A 27753-nucleotide genomic window follows, 5' to 3' on the forward strand; every position below is an offset into this window, starting at 1 on the left:
TTCAAATCTCTAATACAGAACTAAATATTTAAGTATGTGGAATCTCTTGCTGGCCAAGCTAGTGAAAACCACTGCAAAGTCTGCCTCCTGCTAGTCATAAGAAAGCCGAACTGATTACATCAGCTCCCAACACGTTAATTATGTTTGCACAAGAATCTTAAAAGCATACATGTAGAAGGTAGCATAGTGCAAAGATACGTGTGCCAGTTCTGGAGCTGGAAGCAGGATAGCTGGTTAGTGAAGATGAGAAGCTGAGCACGAAGTGCGGAACTAGCACAGCTCTGCTGCATCCAGTTCCAGATGTTGCCTCCCTCGGTTATGCCCAGTGTCACCAACACAGAGCTTCTGCATGTGCAACAAACACGGTATATGTCTGTGCAGTACTGCCTTGCATCACACAGGCACACTCAAAGCAGGTAAAACAACAAGATTCAAATATCAATAAATCTGCTTCCTGCAAATATCCTCAACAAGAGCTGGCTTACTTGAATGACAAAAACAATCTTTTACTTTTCTGTCACCTTTCTTAGGTTGCAGCACTACACAAACAAAGCATTTCCTTCTGGCTCTTGTACTGATAGAAATCCAAATGGACAGCAACAATCTACCTTAATTACAGCTCTGCACTCACAGAAAAAAACAGTACAAAGGGTCAGGTGTGGCTTAGGGCAGAATTTGGCTTACAGAGTCTTTACATGTAGAAGACAACACATTAGGACAAAGAGGTACCTAATTTTTGTAGGACTAGAAGAAAAGAATCTTTTCTTTTTACTTCTAAACAAATTTGATCTGCAATTCATGAGGGAATACGGATGCCTACACAGCCGGTTTTACAGAGTCACCTTTCCTGGGGGAAGCGGGGCATGGAGACTCACAATGCAGTTCTGGAGGGGAAAAAAAAAAGTGTGAATGTGAAAGCAAAGAATCAAAAATAGAGCCCAGTAGGTGTAATCTTACCATCCATATTCTAATGCCATCAGCCAGCGAATATACGTGTGCAAATTCTTCAGTCAAAGGCACCTTGCCTCCACTGTTGACTGTGGGGGGAAAAAAGAAAAAAGACCCATTATTTGCTGTCCCTGTTTCACATTGCTCAGTAATGGAAGCTGTCTTCCAGCTCTTAAGACAATTCATGACAGGTTTGTTCTTTATTCATTTTATGGGCATCCTGTTAAGGCAGGGATGCTTTAAGCAAGTTTTCTGTGGCTGCACAGCGGATTTATATACAAAGCAGAATTGCAAATGATCTTTTTGTCTGCTCCCAGACCTGAGCATATAGCTATGGAAAAAAGATAGAATGCCTCTCCCCTTGCATTCAAACATTCCACTGGGCAACCCTCCTGCTAGAGTAACTGCTGATCAGTAATTTATAGTTGCATTCAGTTATACAAAATGCCTTGTGCTGCTTTGTCATGCATTTGTTGTAGGGGCACAGCTTCAAAATACACTAAAAAACTGGTTAAAAAACAAAAAGATCACAAATGGAAGAGCTAACACCTTCCAGATGGAAAATAGGCAAATTTATAGGAATATCACCCAGACTGTGTCATTTTATCCATCTCTCTTTAGGGAAAAAACAAAGGTATTAAGGTGGTGACTTGATATGGAAAATGAGATAAAGCTGCCTTGCTAGAATATATTGCTTTACAGCACCTCGCTTATGCATTTACATGACTTTGGATAACAGGTGACCTAAAGGCCAATTTCCATGCGTTTGTACTATAAGTGCAGGCTATTTAGGCTCTCATTCCAAAAGTGTGATAGAAGCTGAGGTGCCCAGTACCTCCCCAGAAGAGGCCTTGAGAGTTCAAACAGTGCCTCATTATTTGAGGGATCAATTTTGCTTCAGGGATCACACACTGCCACCAAAGGAGTGGGCTCAGCTTCAGAAGAAAAGAACACAGCTGTCAGGTACACTTTCTATTAAACTATGAATTGCAATATAAAATAAACAAAATACTCTATTAGTTAGGAGCAATTTATTAACCTTTTTTAAAAGTACCATTTTATGGGTTTTACATTCTTTTTGGGGGGGGGGGGCGGGCAGTAATTTGCTTTTCCTGAACAAAGAGCTTCAAGATGTAAATGTAGCACTCCCTACTCTTTAGAAAACATTTAATGAGAGCTGGAAATAGTTTGAAGATTGCTGAGTTCCTTGCAGTATCACTGGGAGCTAGATACTTTGAGTTATAATCCCAATTCAGAAACCAATGGCCTTGTCACAACCTCTATGGATCAGCCTACACATCTTTAACATTAGGGTTAACAGGGATAATTAGCTGATATTTGGAAACTGCTCTGAAGAGGAAAATGCTATAATAGTAACTTATTTCCGTTATGTTCTAGAGGCAATGCCTAGTTAGTCTTCCTAATTTATGACTGCGGTTTATATTTTTTCCACAAGGTGACTTTTAAAAAAAAAATTAAAATTGAGTACTTTTTTTCTTAATTTACAACTGAATTAACATAGCCTCCTGTAACGTATTAGTCTTCATTATTAATATATTCACTAATATGAGAGTTACCATATTTCTGAAGCTTCCCATATAAATCTGGAGTGAGATACACCAAAGCAGCAAATGTGGAGTTCACAGCTTGATCAACAGTGGAACCAGCAACTATATCTGTCTTTGGGGTCTGTTTTTTACATGCCTGTATAAGTCCTTTGAAAAGCTCAGAATTTTGCCCACAGAAATCCTGGGCAGGATCTGATTTTGCAAATTCGATGAGAAAGTACCGACAGTCGTCTGCATGGGAGTTCTTAGTCTGGAAAGAATGTCGAAACATATTTACTTAATATCAGTTTAAAAATCCTTGCAGCTCTGTTTCATACACAAGAAATTCACACTTCAGGCAAACATTACAGTGAAAAGCTAGAAATAAAAGGCACAAAACAGGAGGTGGCAATCGCAGCACAGCAGTGTATGTTTAGGGATGCACCAGCTCATTAAGCCTGAATAAAAACACTCTCATGCAAGTTTTCATTTCTATGAAACAAAAGCAGTGGCCTAAATACCTCTTTTTTATTTTGGCACAGCTGACTGTGTTCAGTCGTTCTCAAACTTGCCTCGGGACACATCTGATGCCTGAAGACAGGCTTCCATAATGGAGAATTAAGAACTGGGGTCACTTTTGAAGGAGGCAACTCTACTTCGCAACCACTATCTACAAAAAGAGTAAAGACAAAACAATGTGTGTCAATTGCTAAATATCCGTGTTCAGTTTCACAGGCGTATGGAAGTCAGCACGTTTTAAATACACACTGAGGAAGACGAACAGCACACGCTGTACAACTAATTTCTTAGATGGCTAACTCATGATGATTTAGTGTTGTGTACGAAACAGACATTACACCACTTCTTTATGACCTCATAATCATAATAAAAGTGCTTTCATTAACGCAGACTCACTGCTCAATTCCACCAATATGGGACATTTATGTAAGCGCTTATATGGTGCTCAAGATCATAGTATATAAAGCACTTCAAGCTAGATAAAGGGCCACTATTTCACCTACCCCTGGCCTATAACATGCAAAAAAGGTATATAAAAACAAGGGAGAAGATTTCAAAAGCAAGAGCTCCTAATTTAGGAACCTAACTTCATACCTGAGTATCTGCCTGATTTTTATCAAAGTGCTGAGCATCTAAAAAGCTTCCACCTGCCCATGAGAGCTGTTCTGTCCCCAGCACTTCAGAGAAATGAAGCAAATGCCTAATATAGATTTAGGAATATAATATCAGGCTCTTATTTTTGGAAATCTTAACCAAGAAACCAGCACGCATACGTACATATGATTGTATCCCCCTCCCTGAACTACTACATGCTGCTTATCTTCAAAGGCCCAAATCCTGAAGAAGCTTGAGTGTATTTATGTGAGTAGCTCAAGTGAATTCATGGAGTCACCACAGACATTAGTGTTAAGAGTAGCTCAGTCTCCAAGTCCATTTACCTCAGGGCTCTTGAAACTGGCAAGAGTGCCAATAGCGGCAATGATTTCTGTAATGCTTCCAACGAGCAGCTGTACAGGACAAACTTGTTACATATATGCTAGTTAAAAATCATCAGAGTATAACAAATTACAGTTGATGGGCTATAACTAACAACCTACCAAACCTCTACTTTCAAATCTGAGAGGGACAGGAGATAACCTATATTCACGTATGGGAGTCAAAACTTTTGAGATAATGCACGAGAATATATATCATGGCAAAACTGCTAGAGCAACCATTTCCACTTACCCCAGAGGGATTTCAGGGCCATACTCCGAGAAGCCAAGCGCCCCATCAACCTGGATACAAGAAGCTGTAAATCCAAGCCCCACGAAACTGCGACATCTGGCAAGCCATAAGCAGTGACAGAGAACTTGTAGCCCCACTCATTATTACTGGTGTCGGAGCGAAAGACAAACTGCAGCCGGGGGCCAGCCTTAAAGGTCACTTTCTACAGAGCAACAAAACAGTAATTTTGCCAAATGTACATGATAAGAAGTTTCAGGGTTACAGATTTCCTTCAGCAACTGTGTTTCAATATGCTCATGCTCTCTCAGAATAGGTTAAAGTTGCCCACTAACCTGACTGAAAAGCCCACAGCAATTAAAGGTTGAAACTTTCTGTTAAAAAACTGAATTGGAAGTTTCAGCTTGCAACTAAAACTTTTGAAGATAAAAACATGTCATGCACAGAAAGTGCCATATTCTACGATAAAGGTTCTGATAGGTTACAGAGAAGTACTAAATGAAGTTGGTTAAGATTTAGCTTACATTACTGGGTGAAGGGGGTCAGGTTACCTGCAGCAAATGTGAATTTCTTTTTTGTTGGCTTGCTGTGGGTTAATTAGATGGTAGGAATTAGGAAGGGTCTCTTAAGCCATATATGCATTGTACAGTATTTTAAAACTCACTCACCTTGGGCCACTTCTCAGTCCCAACCTTTGTGTCATAACGAGTTTTTGCACCTCTCGCATCAGTAAATTCCAGATAATCATACCTGTGGAAATTGCAACTCATTACTTTCACATTTTAATTTTTAAACACTTTGAGGGAGTTTACTTTGAAAATGTCCCATTTCCTGCCTCACCTTCCCCTCTATCAAGTCCCAAATGCAGTGCAGCAGCATTCTTTTTAGAGCCATATTTATTGTTTTAGAGGACTGCATAAACATTTCATGCTTTCATACAACATCTCCAGAACACATACAGACACTGCAGCAGCAGAACTTCCTGATCCTCAATACTGAGTTTTGGATACTAAACATTTCTCAGCTACATGCCCTATGGAAACAATACTCTGGCAAGTTACAACAGGAATAAACTTTGAAACAGCTATGTCCAAGTGGGGTAATGTCAAAGTGCAGTAGGCATGCAATGGGTGCTCACAGCAGAAATACAAGAGCAAGCAATGTCCATGGAAGCAGAGCCAGGACACTCAGGGCCCACGGATAGAATATGTCTGTACTCTCTGCCTAGGACCTCACCTCTGTCAAGTCTCTTTAAGCAGTACGGCAAAGAAGGGTACAGGATAGGGTAAGCAGGTTGAGGGAGAAGTTAAAACAAAACACTGGGGACATGATTTTCCCATTTGCAAATAGATTTTGGAATTCAAAGTGGTACAAAGTTAAGTTACCTCCTTTCTGTTTCACATTTTTCATCGAACTCCACCTCAAAGTAAGTTGCTCCATGACAAAGGAAGACTGAGACCACATGACAATTATTTTCATAGTTGTGAGGAGATTCCATTGTCCATGTTCGCAGTGCCACAGGTTGTTCTTGCTGCCAGCTTTCCATGTCCATCTGCACAATCAAACACAAACATCACCTTTCAGTTTACAGGATACAAATGTAATGTATTATAAAAATTTCATCACTAGATTATTTTACAATTGAGTCTTAGACATACTGTAAGCACTTATCCCTCGATTTAGCAGCAAACTCATTCGGCCCTGCAAGCCAGATTCATAGATGTTAGGGTTGGAAGGGACTTCAGTGAGTCTAACCCACAGCCCTGGGCAGGAAAGAGCACTGGGGTCAGATGGCCCCAGCTAGGTGCTTGTCCAGTCTCCTCTTGAAGACCCCCGGGGTAGGGGAGAGCACCACCTCCCTTGGAAGCTCATTCCAGATTCTGGCAACTCTGACTGTGAAGAAGTTCTTTCTAATGTGCAACCTAAATCTGCTCTCCATCAATATGTGGCCGTTGTTCCCAGTTACTCCAGGGGGTGCCCTAATAAATGGAGCATCTCCTATACCCATGCTGCCTTCCCCTGATGAATTTACAGGCAGCCACAAGATCACCTCTCAGCCTTCTCTTGCGAAGACTGAAGAGATCTAGGTCCCTCATAGGGCCTTGCGTGCAGGCCTCTGACCATACGAGTGGCCTCCTCTGAACCCTCTCCAGATTCCCAACATCCCTCTTGAAGAGTGGTGCCCAAAACTGGACACAGTACTCCAACTGTGGTCTGACTGGTGCTGCATAGAAGGGAAGCAATGAAACATCACCTCCCTAGACCTATTCGTCATGCATCTGTTAATGCATGATAAAGTGCCACGAGCTTGTTGGTCACTTCGTCACATCGACGACTCATGTTCATCTTGGAGTCAAGTACAACTCCAAGATCCCTTTCCACTGCTATGCTGCTGAGGTCATCCTCCAGCCTGTAAGTGTGTTGGTGGTTCTTTTTGCCCAGGTGCAGCACTTTGCACTTGTCTTTGTTGAACTACATCCTATTTTGTTCTGCCCATTTTTCCAACCTGTCCAGATCCGCCTGGATCCGTTCGCTGCCCTCTGGTGTGTTAATTTTGCCCCATAATTTGGTATCATCTGAAAACTTGGATCTGAAAACTCCACGCCCTCATCCAAGTCACTGATGAAAACATTGAATAGCACTGGGCCAGGGACCGAGCTTTGCGGGACTCCGCTGCCTGCATCTTTCCAGGTTGATACCGACCCGTCCACCACCACTCTCTGGCTGCAACCCCCAAGTCAATTTGCCACCCACCTGACCATGTAATCATCTACATCACAGCCTGTCAGTTTATTTACAAGAACTGAATGAGATACTGTATTGAAGGCCTGCTTAAAGTCTAGGTAGATGACATCTACCTCGACTCCTGCATCTAAGCATTTTGCGACCTGGTCCTAAAAAGATACAAGGTTAGTCAGGCAGGATCTACCTGCAGTGAATCCATGTTGATTTCCTTTCAGCATTATTTCCCCTGCTGGGCTCCCACAAATGTGATCCTTACTGATTTTTTCCAGAGTTTTCCCAAGGATAGAGGTGAAACTAACTGGCCTATAGTTTCCCAGTTCCTCCCTCCTCCCCTTCTTGAAAACAGGGACCACACTGACCCTTTTCCAGTCCTCTGGGACCTGACCAGAGCACAATTAGTGCTCGAACAGCTGTGCCATTGGCTCTGCTATGACACTGGCCAAATCCATCAGTACCCTTGGATGAAGTTCATCTGGGCCTGCTGATTTGAACACATCCAGCTCCTCCAAGTGCTCCTTCACTAATTCTGTGCTAACAGCTGGTGGGCTGGTGTCCCTCCTGCATCTTCTATCTATGATCCAATTGGGCGATTTGTCTTGGTTTGTGTCTAGGAATACAGATGCAAAGAACGTATGAAGAGCTCAGCTTTGTTGAGATGAAGGGCCCAGGGCCACATCGAGCCCGCAGACTAGTCCCATGTGCACTACATACCCTGGACCAGCCCTGCATGTCACTTGGACCTGATCCAGACCGCCCCCAGATGCAATCTGCAGGGCCAGTCTGGCACGGGCACTGCACATAGCACGTGCCCCAAACAGCCCCGTGTGGTGTGTGGTGCATGTCAGACTGGCTCCATGTGCCATGTACAGCGTACAAGGCTATGGCTAGCTCGTGTTTCATGTTGCACATGGAGCTAGTACAAGACCCACAGGCAGCACTGCAGGCCAGTATCTCCGACACCTCTGCTGTACTCATAGAAAATAAGAGTTGGAAAGGACCTCAGAAGGTCATCTAGTCCAACCCCCTGCTCAAAGCAGGACCAGCCCCAACTAGATAATCCCAGCCAAGGCTTTGTCTAGCCAGATCTTAAAAACCTCCAAGAACAGAGAGTCCACAACCTCTCTGGGTAACCTGTTCCAGTGTTTTACTATCCTTCTACTGAAAAATTCTCCCCAATACCTTACCTACACTTCCTCTGCTGCAACTTGAGACCGTTGCTCCTTGCTCTGTTATCTGCCACCACTGAGCCAGTTATCTTATCATAGAAGGTAATCAGGTTAGTCAGGTTCCCCTGGTGAATCCACACTGACTGTTCCTAATCACCACCTTCTCTTCAAAGTACTTAGAAATGGACTCTTTGAGGACCTGCTCCATGATTTTTCTGGGGACTGAGGTGAGGCTGGATTCCCCTTTCTCAAATATGGGCACTATGTTTGCCCTTTTCCAGTCATGAGGGACCTCTCTAAAATTTGCTCTTGAATTTCTGTTCCACTGTTCACTAGGCCTGTGCGAATAGGGAAGTATTTGATTCAGATTTGGTCATTTTGGAGGATAGTGATTTGATTCAGATCACTGTCCTGAATCGATTCAGGTGAATCAGCTTCGGAAGATTTGGCACCGATTTGGAGAGATTCAGCAATTTGGATTAGCCAGGGAGAGGCAGGGATGGCCAGGCGGCTCCTACAGCTGTGCCTGCCTCTCCCCAGGCAGGAGAAGCCCCCATGGCTGCCCTGCCCCATCCTCCGCCCGGCCCCAGATTAGTCCCGGCACTTGAAAATAAATAAATAAATAAAAGCCTCACACTGACTGTCTGGAGCGGTGATCGGGGCCTCTGAATGCTCATGGCAGAGCCCCCTCATGCAACACAAGGCAGTGGGGGGCAGTGAGGATCTCCCCCCCGCCACTTGGCACCCTCATGGCAGCTGCCCCATGACACAGGTGCAGCGCGGCTTGACAGGCCACCATGTGCTGCCTGGCAGCTGGGCCCGCTGGGGCCGAGCGGTGCCAGGCTCTGGCTGACACATGGAGCTGCCCCAGCTCTTAGGCAGCGTGTGGCACGCTGCCAAGCTGTGCTCCAGCGGCATGATGCAACAGCTGCCATGTGAGCGCCAGGTGGGGGGGAAGGGAGGTGATCCCCACTGCCCCTCACTGCGTGGGGGCCTCTGCCATGAGCACCCCGAGGCCCCAGTCACTGCTGCTGTAGCTGGTGATTGTGAAGCTTTAAAAAATAAATAAATAAATAAATAAATAAATAAAGGCTTGTACTCACTGGCTGGAGCACCAGCATTTGGGGCCTCTGGGCACATGACAGAGCCCTGCAGTGCAGGACAGTGGGAGGCAGCAGGGATTGCCGCCCTCAACTTGGCATATGCGTGGCAGCTGCCCCAGGGCATGGATGCAGCGCGGCTCAGCAGGGTGCTGTGCGCTGTCTGAGAGATGGGGCTGCTGAGACTGAGCGCTGGCGGGCTCCGGCTGACAGGTGGAGCCGCCTCAGCTCTCAGGTAGCATGCGGAGCCCTGCCAAGCCATGTTGCACGCGGGAGCAGGGTCTCTGCCCTGCTGCCACTTTCCCCCTTCCACCTGAAGCGGGCCACACCTGCCTCCCGCCCCGGATGGGCAAGCAGCAGCAGGGCAGACCCCCCGCTCCCAGCACCCACGTCTCTCGCCCCCTGCCCCAGCTGGACAGCTTATCCTAGCCCCAGGCCCAATTCCTCCCTCCCCACCTTCCCCAGTCCCAACAGATGTACCAGTTGGATGCAGCTGTCAGCTGCCTGTTTAGTCTTTGGCCAAATCTCTGAATTGATTTGGAGCTTTTACTTGGTATCCTTACTTGATGCGGATTTGGAGCCTCGGTTCCCGAATTGGGCCGAATCTTCTCCGAATCGAATTGGCTACCGAAGCTTCGTGCAGTCCTACTGTTCACATATTTCATTTTCTCTCATGCAGCCAAGGGTGGGGTAGGAGGGTGCTGGGGGGAGGGAATGAACAAGGAGACTCCCAAGTGTATTGGCACAGGATATTCTGATAATTTAAAGCTAAAACCTCAGAGAAGTTACCTTTCCCTTCACTTCCTTGTCATTACAGCAATGAGCTGTGACCATTAGAAATGTTGATGGAGAATCACAGCTTGCAAAAAGAGCAGCTGATTTAACCATGCAAGTTGCTGACAACTTACTGATCTAAGGCAGTGTATAACTATAAATGAGTGCATGTTTCAGGATACTCAGTGCCTCACACGCTACCTTCATACCTATGAGGATAGGATTTGTTACAGATTCTAGATCCACAGGCTTGTGTCTTTAACAAGACAGGATGAGAGTTTGAAGCAGTAACTTAGAAGATTTCCTTGGGAAATGACTACCTGTAAATGCAAGGGACTGGGACTTGATGGCCCAGGAGCTCCTTTCCAGTACCACTTTCCTACGTAATCTGTTTGTCTACTTGTAGGTGCTACTTTTCCTCCTATAAACATGCTTAAAAAGTACTTTGAGAATATTCCAAAGAAAAAGGAACACACACACTAAGGGTGGAAGAGAGAGACAGAATTCAAAAGTTTATAGCGAACCAGAGGTTTAAAGCACCTGCCCGTCTCTGACACTACCTTATCTGGTTCGCTGCAAAGGTTCTTCAGGGGCTCTGTCAGGGTGCTGAAGAGTTGTAATAGGTTACAGTGTGGAATGTCTAAAGCACAGAAGTCCAACAAGAAGATCACCTGGGTAACAAAACATGTAGTTGAAGTCTTCATAAATTGATATGTGCATTCATGCTAAAGAAGAAGAATACAAAATCCCATTTACTTACCAGCTGACGGGTTGCCATTGCAAAGACAGAGTCACTTAATTTTTCCACTATGCTTTTGCCACTGTACTGAGATAAAAGTGACTCTAAAATTGTTCTGATATTTGACAGGAACTTCCCCACATCTAAAAAGAAAAGATAAATATATTCTGTAACAGGAAATTAGACAAGTTCACAGATGTTTGTTTGGGTCAGAAGGGAACTTAGCAGATCATCGAGTCTGACTCCCTGCCCTGGGCACGAAAGAGTGCTGGGGTCAGATAACCCCAGCCAGGTGCATGTTTAGCCTTCTCTTAAAGACCCCCAAGGTAGAGGAGAGCACCACCTCCCTTGGAAGCCCATTTGAGATTTTGGCAACCCTTGCCATAAGGCAGTTTTTCCTGATGTCTAATCTAAATCTGCTCTCCGTCACTTTGTGGCCATTGTTGCTCCAAGGGGTGCCCTGGTAAACAGAGCATCTCCAATTCCTTGGTTTCTCCCCCTGATGAATTTGTAGGCGGCCACAAGATCACCTCTCAGCCTTCTCTTGTGGAGGCTGAAGAGATCCAGGGCCCTCAATCTCTCCTCATACTGTTTTGCCTGCAGGCCCTTAACCGTACAAGTGGCCCTCCTCTGACCCCTCCCAAGGTTGTCCAGTGGTTACAGATTTAATGTCTGGAATCTGCTTTTTTTGAGCACCTCTACTGACTCTGGCATTATGCACAATAAGGAATAGTCATTGCCAGAGAAACTGACATTCAGAAAAGTTAACCACTCAGAAATATATTCTGACATTGTCACTAACATCAGAAGCACAATACATTTGAGAAGTCAGTAATGAAGTCAGTAACCTTGGGATAAAATAGCTCTCACAGTAACTATCGTCTTCCTAGAACACTGTCAGACAAAAGGAATGTAATCTGAATTCTGAATTCTGAACAAGTTTCACCCATTAAATCAAGCATGTAAGTAAAAAAATCACATACAAAAATGCTACCAAAATACAAACACACGTTTTAAAACATTCCATGTATTTATATACTGCATTTAGAAATGGTCCAACTTCCATGCTTAATATTTTTTTCCTAGCCATGGTTAAATGATATTAATTGGCTTGTGAAGATTACATTTTACAGTCCTGTGTTATTCCATAAGGAAGTCACTTACATTTACTAAGGATTTCTACGGCAAGGTTCTTCAATGCTTTATCACTGCCCTTCAGTTGTAGGTAACACCATGAAAGAAGGCTACCTTGAACTGACCAGAATAAAGAAGACAGCACCGTGCCACTCTCCTGCTGGGCAATATCCAACATCATCATTTCACACTGGAAGATAAACATACAACAAAAGTACCTCAAGGGATAGAACATAACAACATTACAAGGCAATGAACCAGGGAAACGGATTCTTCCTCCAGAAAGACACATGAAAAGTGAGCAACAAGGAGAGTGTGAATTCCTGACGGCCAAAAGAACTTCATAAAAAAAAGTGATGTTTGGAATGTTTTTAACAATTCTCATTAAAATGAATTACAAGCAGGTCTTTAAGTAGTCAGATTTGCATTTGTGACTCTCAGTTTTTTTGCACACTGTTATATAAGCTCATCATTTTCATGTATGGAGAAACCTTTTACTCCTTAAGCATACAGTATCATGATTAGCTCCCTCCTTTCAATCTGGATTGAAGAGTTTAGTTTTCCCATGGCTTGATAACAACTACTACTGGTCCAGATGGAAAAATCCCCCAAGGAATCGTATTCTGTACACCACCTGGGTTCTCTTTACTAAGTATTGTTTCTACTTGAAATAAGATATTTAAATTAGGTGGGGTCCTTATTCTACAGAGACGCATGAATAACTTCACTTGTGTAAACAGTCCCATTAACTACTGACTCTAGCCCCTTAGTGCGCAATATACCTTAAGACCAGCAAATACTACAGAAGAGTGTGCAGAAAAGAAGTAAAAGCAGAAGATCTGAAAGGACAGCTACCTCTCTTGCTGCTACCAACAGAAGAATATCCATGACTGACAGCACCTGGTTGATATCAAAGTCTGCAAAACTTCCCTTGTCTGGTAATAATAAAAGTCCGGCTGGATCCTGGTCACTGCAAGAGAGACTTTCTTAATGAAGAACAACTAATAACAGGTGTCTAAAGTACAGCTGCCAAGCTGCAGTGACAATATGTATATATAATTTCTGATCACTATCACTGCAAAGATTAAATAGGACTTTAAAGATGCATAATTTTGAAGTGCCTTCAGAACCAATTAAATAAATAACCATTGTTTGTAAGGAAAGCAGTTTAGAAAGAATTACAGCTGTCTTTGGTCAGCACGTCAGGGTATTTTACAATCCTATCTAAAAAAACCCCCAAAACTGGCCAGTCTTCTTCCCCTAGGAATGTGGAATTATTTTTAAAAGGTCAATTTGATAAACTATCAAAGTTATGTCAGTATTAAAGCACCTTACCTGAAATAGGTACACAGGGATCTGAAGGTAAGTTGTACAGATTGTTTGTGTTCATGTTCTGTAATATTTTTCTAGGACATGAAAAAAAATGTATTTTTAAAACAAGCTTTTTGCAACAGAAAAAAATACAAGTCCTACATACAAAAACGATGATTGCCAGGGGAAAAAAAAACAACGCTTTTGCTGAGCGAGGGAACAGTACCTGTACGAATACAATACAAGTTCAGTCAGCCTTTACAGTATAAAAAGAACATTTTCCTGAATGATTTTCAATGGTTGTAAAAATTCAGTCCACAAAAAACAGGATACTTCAGTTCTCAACCACTGAACAAACCTTCTTTATTTTAAAAATACCACTTAAAATGACTTTTTGAATCTACTAATTTATCTATTTTGTAAATGTCTGTTGTTTTCCCTAGGTTTTCTATTTTTAGTTTTAGACAAATATATCCAGTACTCCCTTTAATCCACAAAGAATCCCTCACATAGACCTATATGCAATAGTTAAAAATGGCAAAATACTATTTCACTTTCAATATTACTACAGGTTACATTAAGAGAAAAAGTATGACAAGTCTAGGGAAAACTTTTAACAACATTCTTTAAAAGTGCTCAGAAGTTCCCATACCTGGACACTGGACTTTTGGTAAAAATCACTTCCTCCTTTGCCTCTGTTTCCTTATGTGTAAAACTAAGATCACTGTGTACAAGGATTAAATTTCTAAGCTGAGTAGAACTAATCCAGAATCATTAAAAACACAGTTGATATAAAACAGTGGCATGCCATTTTTTTCATCTTTGTATAATCACATCTCAACATGTAAGAACCACCACCACTGTTTCATGACAGCATCTACACTCCAACTACATTTTTTTTTGTTAAAAAGACAAGCTCCTATTTTGAATAAGCTGGCAACGGAGAAAAGAAAAGTGATTTAGAAAGAGGAAAAAAATAAGTGGATGTAGGTTTTGTTTCGTTTTTTTTTACTTAAAACAAACCCCTGCATGGTGTGTATAAACAAGCACAGAGACCTATTTTCTTATCTGTGTAAGCAAAAGAAACTTTAGAAAGTAATCCTACCAAAACAAAGCAGGCACTCTTCTCGTTGCATGACTTACCATCATGGTGAAGAGCTGGTCCCGTCTGGTTTGTCTATCTGGGAAAAAGATTGCTGCTCCTTTGAGTAATGTGTTCTGAACTTCCTGCTTTAACATTTTCATTGGTACAGAGTTGCTACTGCTCATGTCCACTACTGCTCATGAAAAAAGGAAACAAAATTTCATAATGTGAATGGAATAATCAGGTAAATATTCAGTGTACAATTCAATTAATTTCATGCACTTTTTTCATTTTTCCAGTGATAGTGATCAGAAATTATATATTTTGCAAAGCAAAACACTGCCCATAAAAAAACCCACTTCCCACAGTATGCAAAAGTGATTTCTAGCAAGAAAGATCATGTCAGGAAAACGCATCAAATTGTTTGCTTTTAAGATCAAAATATCAAGTGTCCAACCACAGAAAACTTTCAATATGTATCACACTGAACGTAAAGTCAGTCATCACTCATCTTTCAGAATTTTATACAACATTTGCTAGGCCCTTAAAGATGATAAAATCCTGACTCCAAGGAAATCAATTATATTAACTCACAATAACCTCAAAAAGGCCAGAATTTCCCTTGTATTTTCTAGCTCTTTTGGTTATAATGATGCATTTATTAGAAATTCTTAGTATAAAATTGATCATTCCAGTACTGAAGTTAAAGGATCCATTTTTTTTGCTGATTCAAGTGAATGCAGGTTCAGTGAAATGCTTTGCCACCACAGTCACTTTCAGGCTATATATCAGCACATTTGCAAAATCACTTCATCCCAGTGTCAAGGAAAGTAAGGTTAAACCCATTCAACTGAAACTGCAATAATCTGACCTCCAGAAAGCTTGCTTTTTTGGAAATTGTCTTTCCATATTCACTCCACTGTAACACCCCTTAAAAGCAAAACATTCATAGTAGTTAGTAAGTGACAGTTTGGTCTAAATCTACCTTTACACAGATGCCTATACAGCTCCTGTGAAGCTTCTTTGTGGCCAGATGTTTCATTGTGAGAAGCTCCTTGAGATGTAATATTTTTATTGTCTTCAGTAAGTACAGAGAAACAACTCTGCAGAAGCTGCAGTAGCAGAGTCTGAGCATAGATGCATTCTTCCCTGGGGCTACAACGAAAACAAAAACAAGCAGAAGTGAAAGTTATGATAAAAACTAATTCCCACCATGCAACAGATACTGCTATGTTAGAAGTAATTACTGTGTCTGCTCTAGTGGGTAAGGTCCTCCAAGTAAAGAAAAACCACAGTCAGGACCTCAAAGGAGGACAATTAGTAACACGAGTTGAACAAGCTTTATACTTGCTCATCAGTAACCTGTAAATTATACAAGCATCTACATACTACTACTAAACCACCAGATAAAACAGAGAAATGGGAAAAATAACAGCAACATCAGCTGAAATGGTAGAAAAGTGTCACTATTTTAATTAAATTAATATTATTATTCATGACAACATATTAGTATGTAATTATATGATGAAAGCAGACTTACTTTTGATGTAGTTTATTGTAAAAATTCCAAAAGAGCTGCAAGTCAAGTCCTGTGAAATCCAAGCATGATCTGTACTTTAATCCACTCTCTTTCTGTTGAACCTACAATGCAAAGAAAATACGGGATTAAGAGTTCCTTCAACAAAAAGCATATTTACAAAAACTCATTAAAATGTGTAAATACATGCAACATTAAAGAACCATTCGCTTGCATTTGAAATATCAGCCGCAAGAGAAAAGAGAGCCATTAGCACAGGTCAGTTGTACCTTATCTTGTTTTGTCCCCCTAAACCTTTACTTCCATTAGAGAAACAAATATAACTACCCCCAAAAGCGGGGTTTTTAGACTGTGCAGCTGGTTCCAATCCCACCAGTTGCTTCAAATAACACAACTACATTAAGAGGTAACAGAATAGTAATATGGTGTACTTGTGCCACCCACCACCACCTTACCATCCGGTGTAGATAGCCTCATGGGCAGATCTGGGATTTTGAAGAGTGAGGTACAGATGGCGTGGTACATCACCACACATAACAACACATTTTTTGCCAGTTAAAGAGAAACTAGAAGCTTTGACCAATATGGTAGGGGGCTAAGACTATATTATTCACTTTAAGATCAAAGCAAAAAACAAAGATAATGATTAGAATGTGCACTAATTTGTTAGAGTATAAAGAACGTTAAACAAACTCAACAAACTAGGCAAAAAATAGCCAAAGGATAGCATATCATTAGTTCTGTAGTCATTATAGTTAAATTTACATCTCTTATTCGGTGGCATACAAAATCTAGCCTTCTTGAGCATCACCGCAGTGCTTCCAACACTCCACTGCCAGTCATTCTACCAGGAATGGCTAACAGACAGCAAAATTGCAGAAGAAAGGATAGTTTGAATAGTGAAACAAATAAAAGGACCATTAAAAAGACTAGAAGCTACTTAACACCTGTGGAGTGGAGAGAGATTAGCAGTAATCAGGGAGAAAGTAAGGAGCCAGCAAATCAATTGACTCTCAATGCACTACCTGAATAGAAATGCCACTACTCCTTCCAGGCAGTTGATTTTAAAATTTGGATGGAGTAGGAACCAAAGGGGGCGCAACTGCAACTCTTTATCTGTTCCTGGATGACCTTTTCTGTTCTGGTTGTCTTAAAGAGGTCATATTTAGGGACCTACTTAAATGCGGTTTTGTGATTTTCGCAGAAACTGAAAAACAACAGTTTCCACGATCACCGCAAAAGATGGCGTTTCCTGTGATTTTGCACAGAATTGCCTGAAAAAAAATAAAAGCTTATCAGAATACAAAGCAAGTATGGCAATCCCTGCAGCCAAAGAGCCTGTGGTTTGAGCGCTACTGAGAGGCTGTGCTAGCGATCTAGACTCAGTGAAGGCACCAGTCAGGAAAGTGAAAATGTTTCAGTATCATCTTTTAAGAAGCCAGATGCAACATTGCAGTAATGCTGCAGTCTGAAGATGAGTGAAAAGAAATCTAAGAAAGCTAAATATGTTTCAGCTCAGGATCACGTAAGGCAGTTCCCTGTAGGAACCTTGCATGCAGATGATGGTAAATTGTTTTGTTCGTTGTGCAATGTGACACTGGAGGTATTGAGGAAAAACAGCATTGTTCAGCACTTACAGTCCAAACTGCATATGAAGCGAAAAGCTGTTGCAGAGGCTAAAGGTCAGAGCAAGACACAAGCAACTATGTCCTCATTCCTTAAAAGAACCACTGAAAGCTGTCTGACAAGAAGAGAGGCTACATTCACACTACTGGAGGCATTCATGGCTGCCAACATTCCCCTGGAGAAAATTCATAACCTTAAATTAAGGGACTACTTGAACAAACACGTGACAAATGCTAGCAGTTTCCCACATGTGAACAAACTTCGTCCCAATTACTTCCCAGGAGTAATGCTTTGCAAGTTCAGGCTACAAAGTCTGCACTGGCAGAATATGAATCAATCTTGATTGTAGCAGATGAAGCAATAGATGCCCATGATACCCGACCTGCACATTTTATTTGTACCTGGGAGCAGGACAGACCATGATCTGGCTCTGTTTGAAAAACAAGCAGATCACCTTGCTTCTTAATTTTTCTACAAGTGGTAAACTATGGATTAGAATTTAACAAGATTTCAGCACTTCTTTGATCCTGCAATGTATGCAAAGCTTTAGCACATGTGCTCCATGAAATGATGCCCAATGCAAATTATGTCACTTGCAATGCACACATAATTTCTTCACTTAGTGACATCTGATGCACACGTTTTCCTGATGCGGATAGCCTGGTTTCCTCTTTTTAAGGAAGACACTTTCTCTTTTAAAGGAAGACATGGATTCAAACATTGTCCAGGCCATAAGCTTCAATACAAGGAGTCCATCACCAAATAAAGCAAGGATCTAGATGTAACAGTGTCACTTCCACCACAGCCAGTGCTTACAAGATAGATTTTCTGGTTTAACACAGTTTGAGAAGAAAGAATATGAAATACAACCAGCAATTTGTGTATGAGGAGCTTGAAATTGAATCTGGCACACAGTGCATGCTCTCATGTAGTCTCTTAAGACAGGGTGACACTGAGGATCATGTTAAGTTTGTGGCTGAAAATGCAATCTAGTTCACTGAGTTTCTAATGTGGTTTGAAAGTCATTAGGCTTTATTCCACTAAGCACGCAACAGGCTAATGAATTTGATAGGTTGGACTGAAGACATGGCATCACAACAACTTTCAAACTGTTAACATGAAAATCAGCAGAGACAAGAACCGTTCCAGGCAACAGCTGTGAAGTTGAATCAGTACTATGAATACAATCACTCACTACCATCACAGTTTAAACAACCGAGTGCCTCCTTTTCTAGTGTTGTTAGCATTTTCTACCCCAATCAGGTGCCTTTTCTGAGTTATGACCCTCAGCTACTGAAATCAATCTCTGGATGGCAGAAAGAGCGTGACAAGGAATGTGCTGTTTACACAAACTTTGCCGAAGAGTGTCAGGTGCCGGTGACTGTGTTTTGGGAGTCTGTTTCTGATGAGTTTCCATATCTCTACAACTTGGCAAAATGCTGCCTTACCATTCCAACCAATTAAGTGGACACGCAACGTGTAATCTCAGTCCTCAGAGACAGAGGATGTCAGCTGCAACTCCTGGTGAATGCTGAATACTAGTGTTTAACAACTAACACAAATTGTTTCTTTTTAGAGGTTAAGCATTATTTAGCATTACTAAACTTTTTGTAGAATGTTAATAATAAATAATGATATTATTTACAATTCATATTATGATACATTTATATTTATAATAGATTTCAATATAGATTTGAAGGCAATACTTAGATTTATAATAATGCAGTAATTTATTTTATAATTCCATGGACTTTGCTATTTAATTATGTCGTGGTTTTTGCCTTTTGGCCAATCAGCAGCAAGTAGCAGGGTTGCTGGAGCCCCTCAGTCAATCTGTGGTGGGGCAGGGCTTGGTGCAGAGTGCAAAATCGGGTCTGTGTACTGTGAGCAGCCTGCAAAAATCCCTTTGTCTCACAACCATATAGGTAGGTCTCTAGTCATATTCCTGGCTTACCCGAGCACTGTATACAAATTTGTGCTTTCCAAATGCACTGAGTTTCATGACTTTATTACCATGCACTTTACTCATTTCCTTAAGCACCATATTATTTTAGTTGTGTTTTTAGCCTGTCCTTTGTGAATCAAAAAGTAGGCGTGCAGCAACAAGGTGACCGTGTGCTCTAAAGCAGTTGACCAACAGTGAGGGAAACATACCAGGTCCTGGGCAAGTTGTTGGATGAAATAAAGCGTCTTCAAGAGAAGAGCTGTTCCACAAATGGCATCGTTTTCAGGTTTTTTGCATTTCAGACAGTTCATGCTTCTGCTGGGCTCCCCTCCTGCAGCTCGAAGATACCCAAGAACGTTCAGGCCTTGAACTCCAAGCCGCTCTGCTGTATCTTGTCTCGTGCACAAGAACTTCACCATTAAATACTGGACAGAGACAAAAAAACCCACAAAAATCAGTCATTTTGAAAACGTCAGTCAGTGTATATCCCAGTTTAAAAATATAATATACTCAAGATATAAGGATCTTCCTATTTTTAGTTTGCTCATACAACATTACTTTATTCTTAAAGGCTAATGTTCATCTGATCTTTTATTATATTAGCATTACAAACCACCGGTACAGTTATTAACTATATAACAAAGGGTTTTGACATTTAGTGGCAGCCTCAGTTAGTAGCACTATCACTTATTTGAGTATAAAACTGTAATGTTATTCAAGCAAACCTTACCTTCCTGGATTACATTCTCATTTCTAGGAAGGCAGGAATTATGAAGATACTACATGAGGGACACACTACGGTTCAGTGACTACCATGTGCATCTGCACAATGATTTAACTATCAATTTAACTCATTTTGTAACTGATTTTTACTCTTTTTTTTTTTACTCTTATAGAAAAACAGGGTTGGATGGGACCTCAGAGTTATCTATTCCTACCCTCTGTTCCTGGAAGGAGCATCCTGGTCTAAGCGACCCCGTACCAATATTTATCTAACCTGTACTTACAAATTTCCAACGATGGAGATTCCACAACCTCTCTAGCTGGTTCTTTCTAACACCAACCTAACTGTCTCCTGTTGCACTTTAAGCCCACTACTTCTTGTCCCTATATGGTCCTCTTCATAACAACTGTTTTGGTCCCCGAAGGTCATTAACAAATGTCCGCCTGAGTCATCTTTTCTCCCAACCAAATAATCCCAGTTTTTCCAACCTTTTTCCATACCCTGTTCTCTAGATCTCTCATATTTCTTTGTTCCTCTCCTTTGGAATCTTAATTAGGTTCCTCCTTAATCAAAAAAAGCTGTTGTTTATTTAACTGGTATTTCAAAAAAGAGGCAAGACTGCACAGTCATGCCTGAGTCAGTCCATTTTCATTGTTTCTTACTTGGGAAACTCTGCATTGTTGCATTTTGACATCCACTTCATCCCATTCTTCTTCTGCCTCAAACCAGCCAACAGGATCATCTTCTCCCAACTCATCACATGAAGAAGTGCTTCTGCAGATAAAAGCATATCAATTTTTTGTTACAATTTTGTGTTAAAATTTGAGGATTGCAGTAGAGCTGCGACATTATCCAACTGTTTTCACATGCTAGGAGAATATAGCAGATGGACAGACATGCAAACATGGTGCATGTGCAAGTCTTAGAGATGTTTTTAAAAGTCAATTCAGTTATTTTACAGCACCCTTTATAGAATGCTTGCAGAAAGAGGGATTGAGAAAGCTATTAGGAATCAGCTTGCACAATAAAAATCTTGCCTCACAATGTCAAGTAAAATTTTTAATCAAATAGAACTGCTTATTAAATGAGGCATTATTTTCAAAGCTGAAATGCAGACCTTCGGCTGTACAGAGCTTAGTGACTTCATGACACACTACTTTATGCCTAACAATAGCAAAATTAAAGGCTGCCTCTCTCTCACTACGTGGCATAAGATAGTAGAGGTTTGTATATTAATATTTTAAGTTATTCATTGCATCTTTACCTGTTTTTTAAAAACTGCCTGAATTCTTGTAGCTTCCACTTGTCATATCTCTCAAATCTTTTAAAATGTTCCTCTGCATTAAATTTTTCTGAGGAGCTACTATAGGAAAACACCAGCCCACACTGGGCCCCAATGGCACCTCTCCGTACCTAGAAGTGAAACAAAGGTAAAGTAATATGCACAAAACTGGAGCAATGAGCAATAGTGAGGTGTTTTGTGTAATACCTCTTTCAGAGCAGAAACAAAAAGGCAGGGACAGACAAACAATATGATTTTAGAGAACCATAACTGATTTCATTTACTTGAACTAGGAAATGTGACTCAAAAATATGACTGTTAATTAGTTCCTTAACTCAAAAAGATTAAGGAACGAATTAACAGTGAAGTTGCATTACAACTATCATCCTGTCTGCAGAAAGGATTTAGAAAGGATATCCGTACAGGTAACTGCTGAACTGGCTTCAGATTACTGACTTTTGTAATTCCTAAATATAATCCTATTTTCAAATTTCTTACACAGTTGAAGAGAATATAAAGCACAGCTAAGCCAAACAGTTATGCTGTGTCTCAGCACTTAGTATTCACAAACTTAAAAAGTGACTTTACATACAGTTCACAGCCTATTCTAAACAAGTCCACAGTTTTTAAAAAGAAGCTAGGAAGTACATAAGAGTTAGAAATACCTCACTGGCTTGAATGACAAAAAATCAACACACGATTGGCATCCTTTCATCTGCGAGAGACGGCGGATATTGCAGCCTATGGCATAGATGGTTTGCAGAGTCTCACGTGAGTGAATAGTCCAATCCAAGATTTGCATGATCTGTGGTAGTGGTTGCAAGCATACATGCCATGGTTGGGTGATTCAGGAGCCGCTTGCTTCTTGCGAACTCTTTTCTCTTCAAGCTGTTGAAGCCAATTCCTGTTGTGGACTTTAATGCCCTGGTGGAGATGGTGATGTCACTTGTTCCAATCGCTTGCCACGGTTTCCAGTTTCCAAATGCCTCCATATCTTGCTTGCATGCGTCTTTGTAGCAAAGCTTGGGATATCCCGTTTTTCTTGTTCCCTCCGATAGTTCCCCGTAGAGCATGTCCTTGGGTATATGTCCATCTTCCAATCTGCTCATATGGCCCAGCCATCACAGTCATCTGTGTTTGAGTAGGGCTGTCACACTTGGTAAATCTGTCCTTTGAAGAACCTCTACATTGGTAACTTTATCTTGCCATTTGATGTTGACTATGCAGTGTAAACAGCGCAGGTGGAAGCTGTTTAACCTTTTCTCTTGACGTGCATAAGTTGTTCATGTTTCCTCTCCTTACGCAAGTGCTGAGTACACAAGCTTTGTACATTAGCATTTTGGTCTTGATGGTAAGCTTTGAATTGTGCCAAGCTCTTTTAATTGGTCTGCTGAAGGTGATGGCAGCCTTTCTGATGTGAACATTAAGTTCTTCATCCCGTGAGAGGATGGTGGTCGCTGTAGACCCTAGGTGGCTGAAATTTTGGACTACTTCTAGCTGGTTCTCATTAAGAGTGATTGATGGATCTTGTGGAACTCCCTGTCCTACCACAACTGTTTTCCTTATGCTGGCGATGAGAGTAAATGTCTAGCAAGTCCATGAGAGGCAATCCATGAGTTCTTGCAATAGGTCTCTGTCGTGGGCTATAAGGGCAGCATTATCAGTGAATAGAACTGGGGCGGGCAATTATTTTGGGTGCAGGGCTGCTTACCAAGTTTTGGCAAGCTGTCGGGGGCTGCATGGGTTGCCACCCCCCGTTGCCATCTTGGGACTGGAAATCCCGCCTCCTAACCCCTAACCTTTGCCACCAGAAGTCCCTCCCTTTGCCCCCAGAAGTACTCCTTTCTTGCCATCTCAGGACCAGAAAAATTGCAAATTATATTCTAAAAAGTCAACATTTAAAACATTCATTAATTTGATTTCAATTTTTTTTTGACCTGGTTTACATGTGTTTTTGTAATGTACATAGACGTGATCACACAATAGTTTAAAATGAAGCCTTATGCTTGTATATTGTGCGGGGCATGTATTTGTGCAGTAAGGAAGCATGTGGGCATGTGTGTGGGTTTGTGGTGTGTGGGTGGGTATGGGAGTCCGCATGTATGGCAGTGTGAGGGGGGTGTGGGTGCATGCGTATGGTGGGTTATGTGTGGGACTCACCCTACAAAACACACACTCTGCCACCGCCTGCACACAGACACTCACTCCATCTCTCTCCCCTCTCTGCCTCCCTTCTGTACCAGCCATGCAGCCAGGAGTTACATGATGCTGGAGCAGGGCAGAAGCGGGAAGCAGAGAAATGGCTGGGGGTGGGCAGGGCTGGGCTCTTGTCTCCTACTGCTGGCTCCCCCTGGGTCATATTGCCCCAGCTCCTGTCTTCTTTGACAGGCAGCCAGGAGCAAATAAGTATTTTCTAAATTTTTTAGGGGTCCCGTGAGCTGGATAGAATGGCTTGGTGGGCCATATCTGACCTGCGGGCTATATTTTGCCCATCCCTCTAATAGAAGCTCCCTGATAAGCACCTTTTAAATTTTAGTCTTTGCCTTAAGTCGTGACAGGTTGAAGAGTTTCCCATCAGATCATGTGTGAAGGTACACTCTATTTTCCACGTCTTTAAATGCACAGTTCAAGAGTACTGAGAAGAAGATTCCAAAGAGTTTAGGGGTGAGAACACATCCTTGCTTCACTGTTTTTCATCTTGAAGCTGTCCAAAGTTGACCCATCAAACTGAATATTTGCTTTTGCGTTGTCATGGAAGGAACATATAAGACTTAACAGTATTGGTGGGCATCCTATCTTTTCTAGGACTGCAAATAGATCTGCTCTGCTGGCAGTGTCAAATGCGCTGGTTAGATCCACGAAGGCGATGTACAATGGTTGGTTTTGTTCACTGCTTTTTTCTTGAAGTTGCCATAGGGAAAATATCATGTCTATGGTTGATCTTCCATCCCTGAATCCACACAGATTCAGGTGTAGACAACTCGCCAGCTGTTGTAGGTGCACTAAGATGGCCTTTGTGAAAGCTTTGCCTGCTCTACTTAGTAGCAAAAGACCTCTACAGTGGTTGCAGTTGTCCTAATCTCTATTTTTATACAGAGCGACAAAGTTTGTATCATGCATGTCTTGTGGTACCTCACCATCTTTCCAGCATTTGAGTATCTGATGAAGATATGGTAGTAGGCTTTCTTTTCTGCACTTGAGAATTTCCACTGGGATGCCATCTTTTCCAGGAGCCTTGCCACTTGATAATGAATCAATAGCCTTGCTTAACTCTTCTGTAGTGGGCTCCACATCTAACTCTGGTATGACCTGTAGAGTTGATATTTGGTACAGTGATTTGCTGGTGGTGTTTCTTTCTCGTGAGTATAGTTCCTAGTAGCGTTCAACCCAAGACCCCTGCTTGCTTCCATCTGTAATGGCTTCACTGCTACGGGACTTGAGAAGGACAACCTTGTTGATAGCTTTCTTCAGGCTACATGATTTAGGCTTCCTGTGTCTGAGGTTCTCTGTATCACATCACAGAGCTTAGCATAGTACTGATTTGCACAGTGTCTGGTTGCTCTCTGTACCTCACCTGTCAAAGTCTTGTTTTAGTGCTCTCAGTTGGCTTCTTGTTGCGTTTCAGATAAGCTGTGTTCTCGATGTTGAGAGGTAATAGTTCTGCATTTTCCTCAAGCCAGTCCATAGTGGACAGTCTCTTCTCCCCAAATGTAGCTTTAGCTGTTTCATGTATTGCAGTTCTTAAACCTTCTCAAATCGACTCTGCCTTCTTTGATAGCGACTCCCCAAATATGCCGAGTTTGAGAGTCTTCACAAACTCTTGGCACTTTCTCTGGTTCCTGGCATTAGTGGTATTGGTTTTGGACTTGCTCCTAGGTTTTGCTCTATGTAGTTTTTCTTGGCTGTAATTTTCACTTGGCTAATGATCAGGGAGTGGTCACTGTCACAACTGGCACTGTGGAATGTGCAGGTCTTCTGCACTGAAGGTAGATCTTTCCTCCTAACAATAACAAGATCTAGTTGGTGCCAGTGGCCTGATCATGGATGTTGCCATGACATTTTGTGGTAATCTTTTCCATCAAAATGGTAATGCACAGTTGGTTTTCAAGCAAAATATGAATTGGTAATGCACGGTTAGCTTTGGGTGCAGAACTCAAGAAATCGTTGACCATTTTCATTGATCTTGCTGATGCCAAAATGTCCTAGGCACTCTGGCCGTGAGTTGTTGCCTGAGCCAACTCTTGCACTGAAGTCTCCAAGGAGGAACAGTTGCTTAGTTGGTGGTATTCCTTTGACAACTTGGTGCAGAATGCCATAACATTTATCCTTCTCCTCAGGGCTGGAGTTGAATGTTGCTACATAAGTGTTGATGATGTTCGCAAAGCCAATGGTCATCTGAAGTCTAAATGAGATGATGCATTCTGACTTCCCAATGGGTGTTTCTATAAGCTTTACCACTTTGTGGCTCACAGCAAAGCTGATACTGTGCTGACAATTTTCTTCAGTGCTTTTACCTTGCCAAAAGAAGGTATGATTGATCTCTCCGATAGAACCAGGATCTGCAAGTCTTGTTTCCTGGAGTGCTGCAATGTCAACGTTGAGTTTGTACAGTTTGTGCTCAATCAAGACTGACTTCTGTATGCTGCTCGCGTACTGTAGGTCATCATCGTCTGTCAGGCCAGGTCAGGCCACGTGATCCTGACATTCTAGCTTCCAAGGTGGAAAGTTCTTAGTTTCTTGTTTTTACCAGGTACAAGGGTTTCCATCTGCTTATTGGCTCTCGGCCTGCCCCAACGAAGCAGAAAGACTGTGATGGGTCAGCACCTAACTGTTCAGGGGCTGCCCAGCATTATGGTAGACAGTAGCTGACCAGTGGAACGTGAGGATTACTCCCGCCGAAGGTGACCCGGGACACTCTTCTCTATGTCAGTCAAGTGAAAGCTTATAATCTATAACTGTCACCTTCTGTGTTGTGTCCTTGCTGCCAGCAAGGATGGAGTGTCCTCTCCATTCAGTATGGCTGCAATAGCCTGGGCAGTTGATATGGAGATGTTGCTTGCCCATGCATCAGTATCCCCCTCTTGGCAACACTGGTTTGGTCCAAAGGAAGGGCAGAAGTTGATACATTTGAAGCCGGCTGCGCGGCAGGAATTGCCAATGCAGAGGAGGTCTTCCATCTGCCTGTCTTTTCGGGCTCTATTCCTAGATTCATTGCCAGCCATAGCTGAAGAGCCCAATCTGTCCTGTGTGGATACTGTTGGCAAAAATCACTAAAGAGATTATGCTCATCTGCCTTTTGATGGCATTTTCTCCATCGAGGGTTCCAGCCTCCTCAGGCACTCATCTGCCCAAACTACTGGTACTTCTTGAGGTTATCAGGTTAATTAACTGCTGCCTAGCGCTCAGCGTCGACCAGTACAGGTTCTACCACTTATGGTCATAACAGTAGCAGTTTTTCAGTCCTGACCTGACCACAGATAGATGGAACACAAAACAGATAGAATTCTGTACAGAGCATGGCTGTGGCCGCTTTTTGTCCAAGTTTCCTGTAACTTACAGAAGTATAAAACCCAAACTGATGCCACTCCTTAAATACACTCACACTTTTTACCCATCAGCCACAGGTTAAAACGCTACACAACTAAGAAACATAAATACAAAAGTCTGCTTGAATAATGTAAAGCAGCTCCGTACCTTTACTCTAATTTGTGTCACCTGGAACAAACATTCAGTTCCTGTAGAGAGAATGATGCTTGCTCTGGTCTTTCCAGTCTCAGTAAGAAAACCTAAAGTAAAATTGAAAAGATGATGAAGCTTTCAGAATTATTACCATAAAAATTAATTGAATAAAAATTATAAGAGGAGGAAATTAAAATCCAGCAATTCTGCTTTACAACAACGCTTCATTAAGTTGGAAGTGAACCAAATGTTTTGCTTGGGAATTTAAAGAAAACATTAACATATTGACATCCACAGTTCAGATCAGAAAGACAATGTGACCAAGAACACAAATAACTCGGTGTCATGTTAACGTATCTTTCTACAACCTCTTGTGGGACTACAACTTTTGTAAATGGAAAAAAAAGCTTGCAATTACTAAGTTTTAGTGGGTAGTAATTTCCACCAAACATTACTGGAGACACTGAATGACAGACAACTTTGCTGTTCTTCTAAATGCCAAAATAACACTGCCAGGATCATTCAATCTATCTTTCACATTAAATCTGGAAAGGAAAAAATGAGAAAGCTGCAAAATCCTTTTTTAAACTGATGGCATCAAAAGCAAGTTGCTGGAAGAAAGAGACCCATTTGTTTTAGCTAGAGACTGGATAAGTAGCAAGTGCAGTC

General features: G+C 41.8%; 1 protein-coding gene across 1 annotated transcript in view; it reads right to left on the reverse strand.

Moving 5' to 3' along the window:
* The window catches only part of ZZEF1 (zinc finger ZZ-type and EF-hand domain containing 1), a 90238-nt gene that overhangs the window by 40572 nt on the left and 21913 nt on the right, over positions 1-27753 (reverse strand). The window contains exons 10-27 of the mRNA XM_090025398.1: positions 27100-27191; positions 21388-21536; positions 20786-20897; positions 19609-19824; positions 15832-15932; positions 15277-15446; positions 14351-14484; positions 13232-13302; positions 12752-12866; positions 11927-12086; positions 10784-10905; positions 10584-10694; positions 5624-5790; positions 4907-4988; positions 4242-4443; positions 3017-3165; positions 2526-2766; positions 958-1037 (exon numbers count right to left, since the gene is read on the reverse strand). Coding sequence (XP_089881524.1) covers positions 958-1037; positions 2526-2766; positions 3017-3165; positions 4242-4443; positions 4907-4988; positions 5624-5790; positions 10584-10694; positions 10784-10905; positions 11927-12086; positions 12752-12866; positions 13232-13302; positions 14351-14484; positions 15277-15446; positions 15832-15932; positions 19609-19824; positions 20786-20897; positions 21388-21536; positions 27100-27191 — 2474 coding nt within the window. The remainder of the gene's footprint in view (positions 1-957; positions 1038-2525; positions 2767-3016; positions 3166-4241; positions 4444-4906; positions 4989-5623; positions 5791-10583; positions 10695-10783; positions 10906-11926; positions 12087-12751; positions 12867-13231; positions 13303-14350; positions 14485-15276; positions 15447-15831; positions 15933-19608; positions 19825-20785; positions 20898-21387; positions 21537-27099; positions 27192-27753) is intronic.

Source organism: Crocodylus siamensis, chromosome 13 (assembly GCF_052110815.1).
Source record: "Crocodylus siamensis isolate JL-2025a chromosome 13, ASM5211081v1, whole genome shotgun sequence".
NCBI lineage: Eukaryota > Metazoa > Chordata > Crocodylia > Crocodylidae > Crocodylus > Crocodylus siamensis.